The sequence below is a fragment of the Numida meleagris genome, chromosome 3 (assembly GCF_002078875.1).
Source record: "Numida meleagris isolate 19003 breed g44 Domestic line chromosome 3, NumMel1.0, whole genome shotgun sequence".
Taxonomy (NCBI): domain Eukaryota; kingdom Metazoa; phylum Chordata; class Aves; order Galliformes; family Numididae; genus Numida; species Numida meleagris.
Window position 1 is genome coordinate 61,638,124 of NC_034411.1, and position 14,117 is coordinate 61,652,240.

At 36.1% G+C, this 14,117-nt stretch overlaps 1 protein-coding gene across 11 annotated transcripts in view; it reads left to right on the forward strand.

The window, feature by feature from the left end:
* Positions 1-14,117, forward strand: part of TBC1D32 (TBC1 domain family member 32) — an 85,297-nt gene that overhangs the window by 44,593 nt on the left and 26,587 nt on the right. For all 11 annotated transcript variants that reach the window (XR_002436686.1, XR_002436687.1, XR_002436688.1 and 8 more), the window contains 3 exons: positions 4,932-5,054; positions 6,050-6,158; positions 6,949-7,042. Coding sequence is in view for 8 of the 11 variants with exons in the window: in XM_021391001.1 (XP_021246676.1) it covers positions 4,932-5,054; positions 6,050-6,158; positions 6,949-7,042 (326 nt within the window). In the remaining 3 variants the exon portion in view is untranslated. The remainder of the gene's footprint in view (positions 1-4,931; positions 5,055-6,049; positions 6,159-6,948; positions 7,043-14,117) is intronic.

The window sequence follows — 14,117 nt, forward strand, 5'->3', positions numbered from 1 at the left end:
TGCCTTTCAGTTTCTCTTTTTTATAGCCTTTATCTACTTATCTGGCACTCAATGATAGTAATTGCAACTTGCTTTTTGGATTAGTATTCTCATTGGAGCTCAGGCAGTTACTCAAAGCATTATAAAGAATAAATCAAATTTGTAATTTAGGCTTTGATGTTAACTGTTTTGAGGTTATCCCCCATGATGACAACACTGGAGTTATTTCATGAAAATTTTGCTTCGGGCTTGGTGGTATCCATATTCATTTATCAAGAAGGAAATTCTCCTGTGGCAGTGAGGTCCCAGTCTTCATTTTTTCCACTCATGTTTTTAATATTGATTCCTGAGAGAGAAGCAAAGACCATAACTTGTCCCATAACTGAGCTCTCTACAAAGCATTCTGTGTATTTACACTAAGCTGAATCATCCATGCCTGTATTTATAACAGGCACCAAAAGAAAACCCTTTTCTGGAGACCAGCTTAGTCCTCCATTTTGGGATCACATCACTAAAATGCCTTATAGACAGCATAGACGCATACATTTCAGGTTTGGTCAACAGTTGCGCACTGCCTGAACAAACAAATTATTGACATAACAGCATAGTTTACTTTGGATGTGCCAGATTCTTTTTTCCCTGTGGTGGATGTACTACTTATAGCATAAAATTTTGTTCTATTTTCTTTTGCTGGAACTATACACTGGGTCTGGCTGAGAAAAAGGTAATTATTTTCGTCTTTATTTGTGGTTAAAACAATATTGATAACACACCAGTGTTTTGTCTGACACTGTGCAAACACTGCTCAGGAATAGGGTTTTTCTCTTTTTCCTACTTCCAGGCAAGTAGGCTGAGGTATGCAAGAGGTTAGGACAGCTGACCTGTATTGGCCAAAAGGATATACCATATAATAACATACTTGGCAATAAAAACTTAGGTGTGGTGGAATTTGGTCTTTCAGGTAGCTGTTGCTCAGAGGATGGCGGAGCATTGATCTGCTTGTGGGAAGTGTTGTGTGACTACCTTTCCACCACTTGTGTTTTTTCCCATCTTTCCTTTACTTACTAAGCTGCCTATCTTGACCCATGTGTTTTCTCACTTCTACTTTTCTGTTTCTCTCTCCATCTCACTGGGAAGTGAGTGAAAACTGTGCTGCTGCTTAGCTCAACCCACCACAGACAGTACAACTACAGTATCCTACTCTATCCAACAGTATTTTGCATCCTTCACTGCCAGATGAGCGCTTGCAGGCACCCCTGAAGTGAAGAGTGTATCAGACTGGGGTTGGAAAGAATATGTTAAGATAGTGAGGAAGAATAGTCTATGGGGCTCTAGTGGGAGCTGGAGAAAACAAGAATTGTGTTTAACAATAAAAAAAAAGTGTGTGAAAGAGGTATAATTTGAAGTTGGGAGAAAAACAGAAGGCTGAGGAAATGTGAATACAAGGAACATCATAATATTTTGTGTTTTTAAAAGGAAATTGTGTGAAAAATTTGAGAAGTACAGGTATAAGCTATCTTCATAAACTTTTTAGTAAATCAGAAATTTATTAGTGCTAATGAAGTTATTATATTCTTTTCAGGTGAGAAAAATTTAGAGAACTTTTTTTTAGCAGCTAGAATTATTTACTAGATGTTTTATTTTCTATGAAGGATCTTCTGTTCTGCCATAATTATGGAAGTCATTATGATTCCACCTACCAAATCCAAGGAGACAGCCACTTTACGTGGCTACGCAAGTACCAGTTAACATGCTTTCTTTCAGACCAGACATTTCTACTTTGAAGTAATAGCTGAGAAATTATCATTGAAAGGGGAGAATCCAGGAAGCAGCCTTCAGGAAAGACAGGTATCACGTAGGACAGGAAATGCAGAATTCAGAAAATAAATTATTTATTGTTGCCATGTTTTCACAACTATAATACGTGTTTAGATTTTTCAGAATTTTTTTAGAATTACTGTTCTATGAAAGACTGCCCTCTGATGTTTTTTTTTTATTTTTATTTAATCTGCATTTGGACTTTCTTCAATTATACAGTTGTTTGGCATTGGAAGAGACTTTGGAGATTGTCTAGTCCAACTGCTCTGCTCAAAGTAGATTCAGCTAGAGGGCATTGCTTAGAGCTGTGTCCAGTCTGGTGTGCAATATCTACAAGACAGCATTTCTAGGTAGCCTGTTTCACCACTGTCGCAATATGTTAAAGTAGAATTTCCCATGTGTTGGTTTGCACGTATTTTGTCTTGCTCTTTCTGTGGATACCACTGAGAAGAATGGCTCCATTGTCTCTGTACTCTCCAGTCAACTCTACTATACATGTTGATAAGATCCCCACAGAGCCATCTTTTCTTCAGACTGAACAATCACAGCCATCTTAACCAGTCTCCTTGTTAGATGGCATGAGCCTTTAAAGTGTCTTTTGAATGCCCTAGCAGGGGCTGTTTATGTTAGGATCTTTCATATTTTGTCACACTACCATTGTCCCTTCTGCTGAATTCTGTTTGCCTGTGGTTTGCTTTGTTTTTCTGCTTTGCGTTGCGTATTGGAGATGTTTTAAACATTCTCAGCCATCAGTCTTCTCCTGGTGGCTTTTAGCTGCTGGAAACCTCAAACAGGTTATTTACCACTTAAAATTATCATACTTAATGGAAGAATAGATCCATATTTATCATGGTTTCAGTGCACTTTTGGCGGATTTTTCTTCTATATAGTAATAAAAAAAAAACATACAGTTGAAGTGTCATTTCTTCTTATGTGATTTAGAGAAATACTGAAAATGAATCAGCGTCAAGAATAGTTAACATAAAATAGAACTTCAAAAGGCTTGAAGCAGAACAAAAAAAAAAGCAGCAGCAGCAACAAAAAAGATGTACTGTCATAGAATGGTAGAATCCTTAGAGTTGGAAGGGACCTTTGAAAGGTCATCTAGTCCAACGTTACTGCAATGAACAGCGACATTCACAGCTAGATCAGGGTGCTCAGAGTCTGATCTAGCCTGGCCTTGAAAGTCTTCAGGGATGGGCCATCCACCATGTCTCTGGGCAACCTATTCCAGTGCTTCACCACCCTCACTGTAAAGACTTTTTCCTTACACGCAACCTGTATCTATCCTCTTTAAGTTTGAAACCATTTCTCTTTGTTCTGTTACCACAGACCCTGCAAGAGAGTCTGTCCCCTTCTTTTGTGTAGCTCCCCTTTAGATACTGAAAGGCCGCTATCAAGTCTCCATGGAGCCTTCAGCTCCAGCCTGTCCTCCTAGGAGAAGTGTTCCATTCCTTGGATCATTTTTGTGGCCTTTCTCTGGACATGCTCCAACAGGTCTATGTCTCTCCTGTACTGAGGACTCCACATCTGGACACAGTACTCCAGGTGAGGCCTCAACATCGCAGAACAGAGGGGCAGGATCACATCCCTCAACCTGCTGGCCATGCTTCTTTTGATGCAGCCCAGGATACAGGTTGTATTTCTGCGCTGCGAGGGCACATTGCTGGCTCATATCCAGCTTCCCATCTACCAGTACCCCCAGATCCATTTTGGTAGGGCTGTGCTCAATCCTTTCATCCCCTAACTTGTATTGGTAGTGGATATTGTCTCGACTGAGGTGCAAGACCTTGTACCTGGATTTGTTGAACCCCATGAGATTCACCTGGGCTGACTACTCAAGCCTGTCTAGGTCCCTCTGAATGGCATCTGGTCCCTCTGGTATGACAACCACACCCCACATCTTGGTGTCATCTGCAAACTTGCTGAGGGTGCACTCGACCCCATTGTTGATGTCACTGAAGAAAATATTCAAGAGTATCATTCCTAGCACTTACCCCTGGGGGGACCACTCACTACTGATTTCCATCCAGAAAATTTATATTATCAGATATTAAAGAGTATAATTCCTGGCACTGACCCCTGGGAAGATCACTCACTACTGATTTCCATCCAGAAAATTTATATTATCTTGGCTATTTATTCTTTCGTCACAACTGTGAATTTGCTGGTGTTAAATCATCCATAGAATGGCCTGTGAATTTTTGCTATTCTCAGTAGAAGCATTTGGGGAATTCCATGGAAGACACAAGCATTGACTAATAGACTATAAATTTCAAACACGACATAGTTCGTATCAAGTCTTACATGAATGCAAACAATAATACTGATGATAATTTATGATGTGTTTTATGATTGCAATAAAGCCATATAAGAATAGCAACAAGAATGGTTATTTGTATCATTTTGAATGAACAGGAAGCCTTCAATGAATTATTCTGTTTCTGTGTTGTAGTAAACAGATTAATACACAGAAAAAACAGAATTTACTTACCTCGGATTCAGATGAAATGTGTTGGATTAGTCTCACTGTTAATTTGCTCTGAAGTTACAAAAGAAAATTGCATGTAATTTGCTGTTGTGATTATTCACCATTCTTTTGAGATTTTCAGAAATAAAAATGAAAAACAGCAAATTTGCTGATTTTGCTGGATGTTAAATATTTTATTGTTTTTGAACTGTTGTTAAATGTGATCATAGAGAAGTGCTTATGAGCATATTTTCTAAAGGAAAGATGTATTTTTATCTTATTTCTCTCTAATCCCCATGCTGCCTGGAGTAACCTGATTTTACATTACCTTACCAGCTACTTATTGAATAATTTCTTCAAGTCACATAGAATGTTTTATTCAGTCTGTGTCATTTCTGTGATATAAATTCAAAATCAGACTGAGCTGACCAATGAAAAATCTGCTAGGAGCTATTCCCTTTTTGCTCAAGGTTGTGACACTTGAGTGGTTGAACAGGATATATAAGAGAGTTTCTGATCCAGTTCTGTCTGAGTGTTTTTTAGATACTTAAGCTTCCCTCCCCTTCCCCCATGTTGAGATCTTATAAACATGTTCACCTTTGTCTTATCCTGCATTACTGGTATTCTGACTGATGCACTATCATTTTGATGTGTCCTTCTGCAGGTTGTTAAATGTGCTGTGCTGTGAGCTTAATACCCTTTTGCTCTTGGAGGCTCAGTATAAAGTATCACAAGTCTTACTGACTGCTCAGGAAGAAAATGTCACAGAAACTTCAGAAGGTCCAGGGTAAGAATTGACCAATGTAAATGTTACTTTTAACTGTCAGACTTTTCTCCTTAGAATATATGAGTAATGTAGTGACTTTAAATATACAGATGCTCTCAATGAAGTTGTCATCTATTCTATTTTTTCTTACATGCATGCTTGTCGTCTGTCTCAAATTAACAAAAGATGCAACAGGCTTGTTCTGTTTCCTACTTCCAACTCAAAAGTTAAAGTATTTTTATTTAAATTAATCTTACTTCTTTTTTTGTGTGTGAATGTAAATATGCATTTTTAAATTATTTTGTTATTCTTTTATGTATATAATGGTATTTATGTTCATATACTAAAGGCACCAGTACTTCAATTTTTTGTATGTGTAACTTAGTCATCTCTCCAACTTCAGTGGCTTTCTGTTGCTGACATTTAAGTAAAAACACACCATGCATCTTTAAAAAATGGAAACTTATTTGGAGGTCTGAAGCTGGCAGTCATTTAGTCTCAGACACTTTGTTCTTTCTGTTAACATGTTGAACATTAAGAACTTAACTCTTTCTGTTTGCCATATGGGACTAGTACAGAGCTTGAATCAAGCAGTGTGGGTTAAATCTCAACAGATGAATGCCATTATTACTATTTGAAGAAGAGACCTGTTTTTTCCTTAAACAATAACTCATACTGTATTCTAAGAAACTTGGTGTATAAAAACTGATTTTTATTCCTTTTAAAAAATGTTGTGCACTGGGCTGCACAGTGACTTCAGACAGGAAGTTGGTTTTGCCCAAATTCTGAGTAACTACTTATTTTTTAAGGCTGAAATTTGCTGATAGGCCAAATAAGAAACAAACTTGGACACTCCATTAACTGTTTCTGCCCTAGTTACTGAGCACATGGGTATAAAAAAGTTTGTGGAGTTTTCTGCTCTATTTTTTGTCCCCTAACTGCTTACGTGTCTTTGATAAATCAAGTTGGTTCTGATTTTATTTCAGTTATTTTTTGTGTGTTGTTTTGTTTTACAGAGATTTTATCGTTGATAGTCTATCAGTTGAGAGAAACCATGTTCTTGTTAGAATAAATCTCATTGGAGGACCACAGGAAAGGATTTTGCCTTTGAGAGGACTAGATAAGGTCAGAATCTAGTTCAACAATATTACTTTCTATAATTGATTGAACATTTTGTTGATATCAGCGTGTGGAAATTATTTATCTTTAAGAAATAGGACTCCACCTGTAGCTTTATAAAGGGCAACCATTGTCATGGAAAAAAACACATGCTTTTATTGTCTAGGTGTTTGCATGTGTTTGGGACTTGCTACATTCAGATGAAATTTTTGTATTGCTTCATTTTAGTGCTACTTTTCTCACTATAAAAATGAATGCAATTTGTCTATTTCTCACTTTTATATTTCTGTATTTTCTTCATTGCCTTTTCATTTTTTACAGTCCTTTTATGTGATGTTTTTTCTGTTCTTGGTTTTTCATCTGTAGTATCTAATACCTTGAGCTTTCAACGATGTTCTTACAGTACAGTGTTTGTTAAGCAATTCCTTTAAATGTTCTGCTTCTTACTGCCTCTCACTCTCATAAAGATGAAACACAGGAAAGCCAGCTAGATCAATGTATAAATTTGGAAATACAGTGCTTTTTTGAGAACTGCAGTTTCCCTTTTGGTTGAAAAAAGCATCATAGCATCAAAACTGTCAGCGGTGTGCACCAGAACAAGTTCTAGCTCAAACACTTTGTGGATTTTGTGTCCTTTAACTTTTCTTTTAGTAATGAAGTGTTTCATCTTGTCCTGTAGTATCAAGCATAATTTTGTAGCATAATCAGTAGTTCTGGGAACTTGACTTGTCCAGTAGTTGAGAAAATGCTATTAATTCATATTCTGTCTTAATTTACCTTTTTGTCCTGTTTCTAGGGCAGTGATCCATATCCTTGGCCAATGTTTTCATCATTCCCTTTGCCGAAGTGCTATCTTGCAGAAGTTCCTAGGAAAACTGAATTCAGACAAGGTACGTACAAAGCATGCAAATACTGTAGATGTTGAACAGGCATCTCTGTCAATTTATTTTTGTGGTTTTTTTTTTCCTTAGATTGTAATCTTACAAGGATCTCTAAGGATTTTTTATTCTTGGTTGCATTTGTAGCTAAATAACGCAGTTTGGTTTTGCTTGTCTAGCTTTGTGCAACTGTCAATCTGCAAAGCTCTGTTTAGAAATCTAATTCCTATGCAAACCTCAAGATTAACCTTTTGGCTCAACTCAGGTGGGTGACTCATGAGATGTATTTATATCATTTCTCTAGTAACTGAAGCAAGACATAGTGGTTAAGCTACAATTTTTTGTACACTATTTCCTTGATTCAGATCCCTGTGTTTACAAAACTTGGTGGTGTGTGAAATAGACAGCGTTTAGGATAGTCGATTTCCACATTGAACATCAATTTGGAATGTGGGCAGACTGAAGAATCCTTTGAAGAGCTATCTAGGCAAAGCAATTTAATTCATACAGAGAATCCATTTTAAAATTTTAATTTGCATAGACAGTGCAAAAGAACATGCTGAACGAGTTACAATAAATAAATCTATGTTTGTTCATGTTCATTATATCCTTGAAACGTAATTATTAGAACTTATAAATTTCCTCAGCAGATGTTGATTTTCAGAAGAGATAGAAATTCTACATTAACAGTAGTCTAAAACATATTATGCTTATAAATATGTAGAAAAATAAAACAGTTGACAAAATTTACAAAGATAGATGGCTCTAATTCACTTCTCTGACAAAAGAAAATGCCATATGGTTATAAAATAAAGGAAACTTCTTTATCTTTACTTCAGTAATGTAAGACAGAAGATAATTGTCAGTTTAAGATAGTGAATTGTGGGTACTGCAGTCTAAGGAAAACAGATACCCTGGAGGGATTCTAGAGCAGAGCTACAAATTGTGCCTTTGAGGTGTAATATATGAGTATAGATTGAAATCATAGAATCACAGAATATTGAGTTGGAAGGGACCCACAAGGATCATGGAGTCCAACTCCTGGCTCCACATAAATAGCACCTAAATTTCAATATCTGTGAGCGTTTTCCAAATGTTCCTTGAACTCCAGCAGCTTGGGGCCATGACCACTGCCCTGGGGAGCCTGTTCCTGTGCCTGATAACCCTCAGGTAAAAAAAACCTTTTCCTAACACCCAGCCTGACTCTCCTATGATGCAACTTCGTGCTATTCCCTCAGATCCTAAAAATAAATAATTGCAAGTGGCCAATTGAAAAGACAGAGGTGATGTAAGTCCTTCTTGCTGTAGCAGCTATATATTCATTCATGATCCTAAATCTGATGTACCTTATAAAAGTAGCTAGTATAATGTAAGTCATAGATAAAACTTATAGCACGATATTGGTGGTGGTCATCAAAACGAATTTATTCAAACTGCATTTGTGATTTAAAAAAAAAAGATATATATTTTTTCTATTATTTTGAAAGACAAGACAGTGGTAAATATCCAGCAGTGGGACCTTTTTTGGTTGTATTCCTTAGACAGGTGTTGCGGTTTAAACTGGCATGTGGCTCTGCACTGTACAGTCATTTGTTCACTCCCTCCTTCCCCATGGGATGGGGGAGAGAATTGGAAGAAAAAAAGTAGGACTTGACAGTCAAGATAACTCTATTTAATAATATCCCTTTGGCCAGTTTAAATCAGTTGTCCTAATTCTCATCCCTCCCAGCTCCTTGGGCCCTTCACTGAGAATGGCCTTGGCTCTGTACGGTGCTGCTTAGCAGCAACTGTAAACATAGGTGTGTTATCAACATTGTTTTTCTCCTAGAAGCAAAACATAGCATCATACTAGACACTCTGAAGAAAACAATTCCATCTTAGCTGAAACGGAGAGAGCAGGGGCTGCAAAGACTGATTAGCTGTAGGAGAAAGAGCAATGACAACTCTGCAGTACCAAGGCCTGAAGCCTGCTTCTTAGAGAGCTTTTTAAATGTTCTTAGTGACGCACTATTACTATGCCACAAACACTGGCACCTGAGTATTTTGCTTCACTGGGTTAAAAATTGATCATAACTTATGCTGGTAAAATTAGTAACTGCATTCCTCTGTTTCATAATTGTACTTTGAATGGGTAGATTCACCTTTTTGGGATGTTTGTGGAAGGTATGGACTGTGTGTCTGAGGAAAATTTGTGGTGCTTCATTCTTTACAAGTGCCAGCTCCCAATTTGCAGGTGCTTGGCATTTATGTGAGTGATACGCATACCTGTAGGAAAAACAAACTTTACGAGTCACAATTTTATACGCATTCATTATTTCAGCCAGTGTTTAAAGTTGAAAAACTATTGGATAGCAGTATATTAATGGCTCACCTCTGTCAAATGTGATTTATAATGAAGCTTCAAATGATTTATACAGATCATTACTTAAGTGTGGAAATTAATTATGCTACTTTCACCTGTTTACACTGCAGCAAGATAGCGTTGTTTTTCTTTTGTCTTAATTGTTCAATTATTATTTCAGAAACATAATTTGAGGAAGAACTTTTAAGAGCTTTTCTAAGCATAGTGTAGTTGTTATTCAGAACACAACTATTAAAAATAATGGATTTTTACTTGTAATATTAACTTCTGTAGGTTATTAAAAGTTAAACATTTTAGAACTATATTACACTGTGAAAATCACACTTCTGTTTTGTTGTAGTAGGCGTGTCACGGACCTCGGTTTGTAACGCGGAAAGGCCCTTCCCCATATGCTTGTTATTGGTTCACCTAAGAAAGGGAAGGAAAGGGAAGGGCCTTTCTGCATTACAAACCGAGGTCCGTGACACGCCTACCAATAACAAGCATATGAGGAAGGGCCTTTCCGCATTACAAACCGAGGTCCGTGACACGCCTACCAATAACAAGCATATGGGGAAGGGCCTTTCCGCGTTACAAACCAAGGTCCGTGACATGCCTACTACAACACTGTTTACACAGATCTGTTTATCTTCTCTCCTTGTTCTGCACATGAGAAAGTTGGTGATGAGAGTGACTGGAGAATAGTGCTATAATTTTCCTGCAGTGACACAGTCGTGCTTAGTATTTTCCACCATTCATTGTCTACTCTTTTCCTGAGTTATGGTCCAGAATTGCTACCAAAAATTTTCTGTAATCATATTCCTAAAGCCTTTTCATGTTCTATCTCAGCTGTTGTTTTCCGAATTTTGCCTTTGCTTTATACTCTTGAGTGGAAACATGCTGCCATGTTTCTGTTTTTTTTAATCAGATTTGTTTTCATCAGACTTTCCATCTTTCTCTCCCTGCACTATCCTCTGTCAGAAACCAACTTTAATAGCTTGCCTGTTATCCTTTGTAAGTCAGCACAAGCATCTTCATTGCCTGCACTTCTGTGGCCTGTCTTCCTTCTTACAAGCTTTTTTTTTTTTCACTCTTTTTTCACACTGAGTTACTAAAGGTTGAGGACAATAGGTGTACAGACTTATCTGAAATGTGGATGGGCTTTCCTGAAATATATAACCCTATAAAGATTTGTTTTCATGTTAACAGTGCAATATAATGCGGTCAGGTTATTCATTATCTCTGACATCAGATTTTTGAATAAGATACACATGGATTTACAGATCTGAGTTTCTTTGTCACAGAAAAACACTTTCGTCATGCACACAATTAAATAAGAAAGCGGTTCTGGCATTTCTTACATTTTCTAAAGTACTTATGAATTTTCCTTGCCTGTTTTAGGCACATAAGCTAACTGAAGAATAATTTGAAGAATTAATAAGCAACTTCTTTTAGGGAAAAAAATCAGTTTAAACTTACAGAAAGTTCTAGTGTGGTGGGTCAGATTTCATGTGTGCAGTGGTACTGTAGGTTCCATAGCTTCATGAACTGGTAAATATGTTTATTTTTTTGACAAGTCTACACAAAGCAACCAGTGCTAGCACAAACAAATGGATGGCACGGGAAGATATAACCAACTGCATGTAAGGAAAAATGCAGGACTTCAGCATATGAATTAAACTGCATAAGCTTCTCTTCAGCGATTTCTTGTTATTGTCGAGACTATTTAATAGCTCACTATCATTTCCGTAAAAGTAAAGTCTTACTCATTGTATAGAGACAAACTGCAAAGAAAAATATGGGTCAAATCAAGAAGTGAGGAGGAAGCAGCAGAGATGGTTGGGTTGTGGTCTTGAAACCCTACTTTCTTGAAATTACTGGGGGATTTTTATGGTAGCTTTATTTCCATTAGTGGAATCAAAATTTCACCTTGGTCTGTTCAATGACTTGATTGCTTAAGTCTCAGCTTGTAGTTTCTGATCCTCAGCTGCCAAACTGAATTACCACAGTCCTTTACGAAGTGAAAACCCATTAACTTGTAGAAGAGTGTTGCTCTGCAGTTCTGAGATTTTCTTCAACCTTAACCTGTTACAGAAATGGCAGCAAAGGAGAGAAAAATAACTAAAAATCCTATTGATAATACTCTAAGCTTAGTCAGTCCTTCTTTGCATTAAATTTTCATATTCATATAAGCTTTTCTAAGCATCAGTGAATGTTATTTGGAAAGATATTAACTGAGGATTTAGTTATTTGAGGATAAAAAAGAAATTTCATGTTAATTAATATGGAAGAGTTATTAATGCTAATAATTAAGTTACTATAATCCGCTTTTTTGAAATAGTATGTGTTGTTTTAATAAATTTAGTAAGAGGAAGACAATTTACTGATTATATATCATTAAGGGCTTTAGACCAGCTTAAACTATATGCATTATAGTAATTCTTTTGAAAATACTTTAATCAGCTTAAAATAATAAGATCATTTGAAAATAGTATTTTTACTGTAGAAACAATTAAGTTGCGTTTGAAAACTGAATACTGAAACACTGTGCACAGGTGAAAATAACGAAAGGATTTGTAAAGAGCTATGGATTGGTTCAAATGCTTTTTGAATCTTTAATAAGAAGTCACCTTTTAAGACAGAATTCAATTCTATAGTGGTTGGTGGTTTGTTTAGTTTTATTTTTTCCAAGACATTGAAACAGAGCAAAGGAGAATAGCCCAGACTGTGATCTTTTCGTAATGATAGGAACTGCATAATACCACAGAAAAGGGACTGCTCATGGTTGGAATGAGTTCATATGCATTTACCTTGTTACAGGATAAAAACTTTTTTTGTCCTCAAGTTGACCAGAGAACACATAGCACTCTCAATTACTCTGGGAACCAAGTAGCCTGAGGAGAGATGGTCTTATTGATTGCTCCCATTTTTTATGGCCAGTATTTTATGCTAGAAATCTGAGTATGATCAGTTTTCTCTTACATATAATTACTTTATAAATTACTTAACTTGAAATTTGCTCTTCCTTCAGAGGAAAAAAAGGAAGAAAAGAATGAGTAGATGCGTCCGTCCTTTCTATAATATTTGCATTTTTAAACAAATCTTGGATTTTGAAAGAAACTATTTTCTCTTTGATTAGTCAAAGCATATGAATGCATTCTTTTAGTCACTACTTTGTATGCACTATTCAGTGTGCTGCTTCATCATGTGTCCACATAGCTTTGCTAATATTCATTGTTCAGTCTGAATTCCAAAATAGAAATTTTAGTTGCAGAAGATATTTGATTTAAAAAACAATATATTCAGACTTTTAAGTACAGACATTTTGTTGAAAGCTAGCCTAGCATTTTCATGTGTGATACAGGGTGGTTCCCCACTTGTCACTGTGTTTGTTCTGTTTTCATACTTCTGTTTGGACTTTGCTAGTTGTGAAACTTACTGCCTGGACCTGTGATATTTTATTCTAGAAAAATGACAGAGTATATGTAATTTCCTCTAACTTAGTTGAAAATAGAGGAAAAAAATAACTTTTAGCCAAAAGAAAAGAGTGCATGCTTTCTATCCTTTTGTCATTGCATCAGTGGCAATATTAATTTTGAATATGTGTTTCCAGATTGTAAAGAAAGAGAGAATATGGCTTTAATAACAAGATAAGAGTGACAGTGAGGAGCAATCTAAAATTCTTTGTGGTAGAGAGGATTTTTCATAAAGATTTTTTTGTAAACTGTAGCACAGATTTGTTTTATAAGCAGGCTGAGCATGTAATAAAAAATGTTATCTGCTATTTTTGTGACTTGTATGTACCAAAAGACTGTATTTTAATACAGTGCTTAGGTAAAATGTCAAGCATTCTGAATTTAGAAAATGCCCAAATTATTCTTGCATCTTGACAGCATCAGTGAAGAGCCTGTGTCCGTGGCTGTGGAACATGTTGGGTGCATTTAGATTCTTCAGAGAACCCAGTGTGAAATTCTACATTTTTCTAAATATTAATATCAAATTTGCAAGGTAGCTATTTGGTCACATTTTAGTGACATCAAACATAAATATTCAGTGTAGTCTTTTGCCCCAGTTTTGACTCCTTGTGCTGAAGCTGGGAAGCACTGGAGATTATTAGCACAGCTCGCATAAGAATTTTCATACCATTCAGGATCCAGTGCATTTTCACAAAATTACTTGATAGGTATGCCTCACGATCTGAAGGCATACATGTAATATACTTTTATATCCATTCACAGTGTAAGTGTCTGAAAAAAAGCTGCTCACTGAAAGAAGCAGAAATTGTCTGTGCAACACTGTTGCTTTGTTCTCTGGATGCTTCATTTAGCGTTCAACAAAACAATGCTACCACCTCACAATTTTATTATTAATTTATAAATATTATTACATAATTAATTATTATCAATATATAATGATAATTATTAATAATATATTATTAAATTATTGGTGGATGTTCTTTGCATGTCTTTATTATTTTAGATTCTGTGATGAAAGTTTCAATTTCAGTGTTGAAATTACGTGGAAATATCAATCTTACTTCTTTAAAAAAAGTTTTCCAATTCTTTTAATTTTTGGACAAAAGTGTAATAAATTTAGCGCAGTTATAACATGTACCTCAGGAACAACTTAAATGTTCAAAACACAGCAGTAAATAAAATCAGTTGTTCTGTTCTGTGCAAACAGAAGAAGCAGCTTCAGAGACTAGCTGCTCCTCCATTTGTCATAGGATAAGGGTTTTCGTCTTTT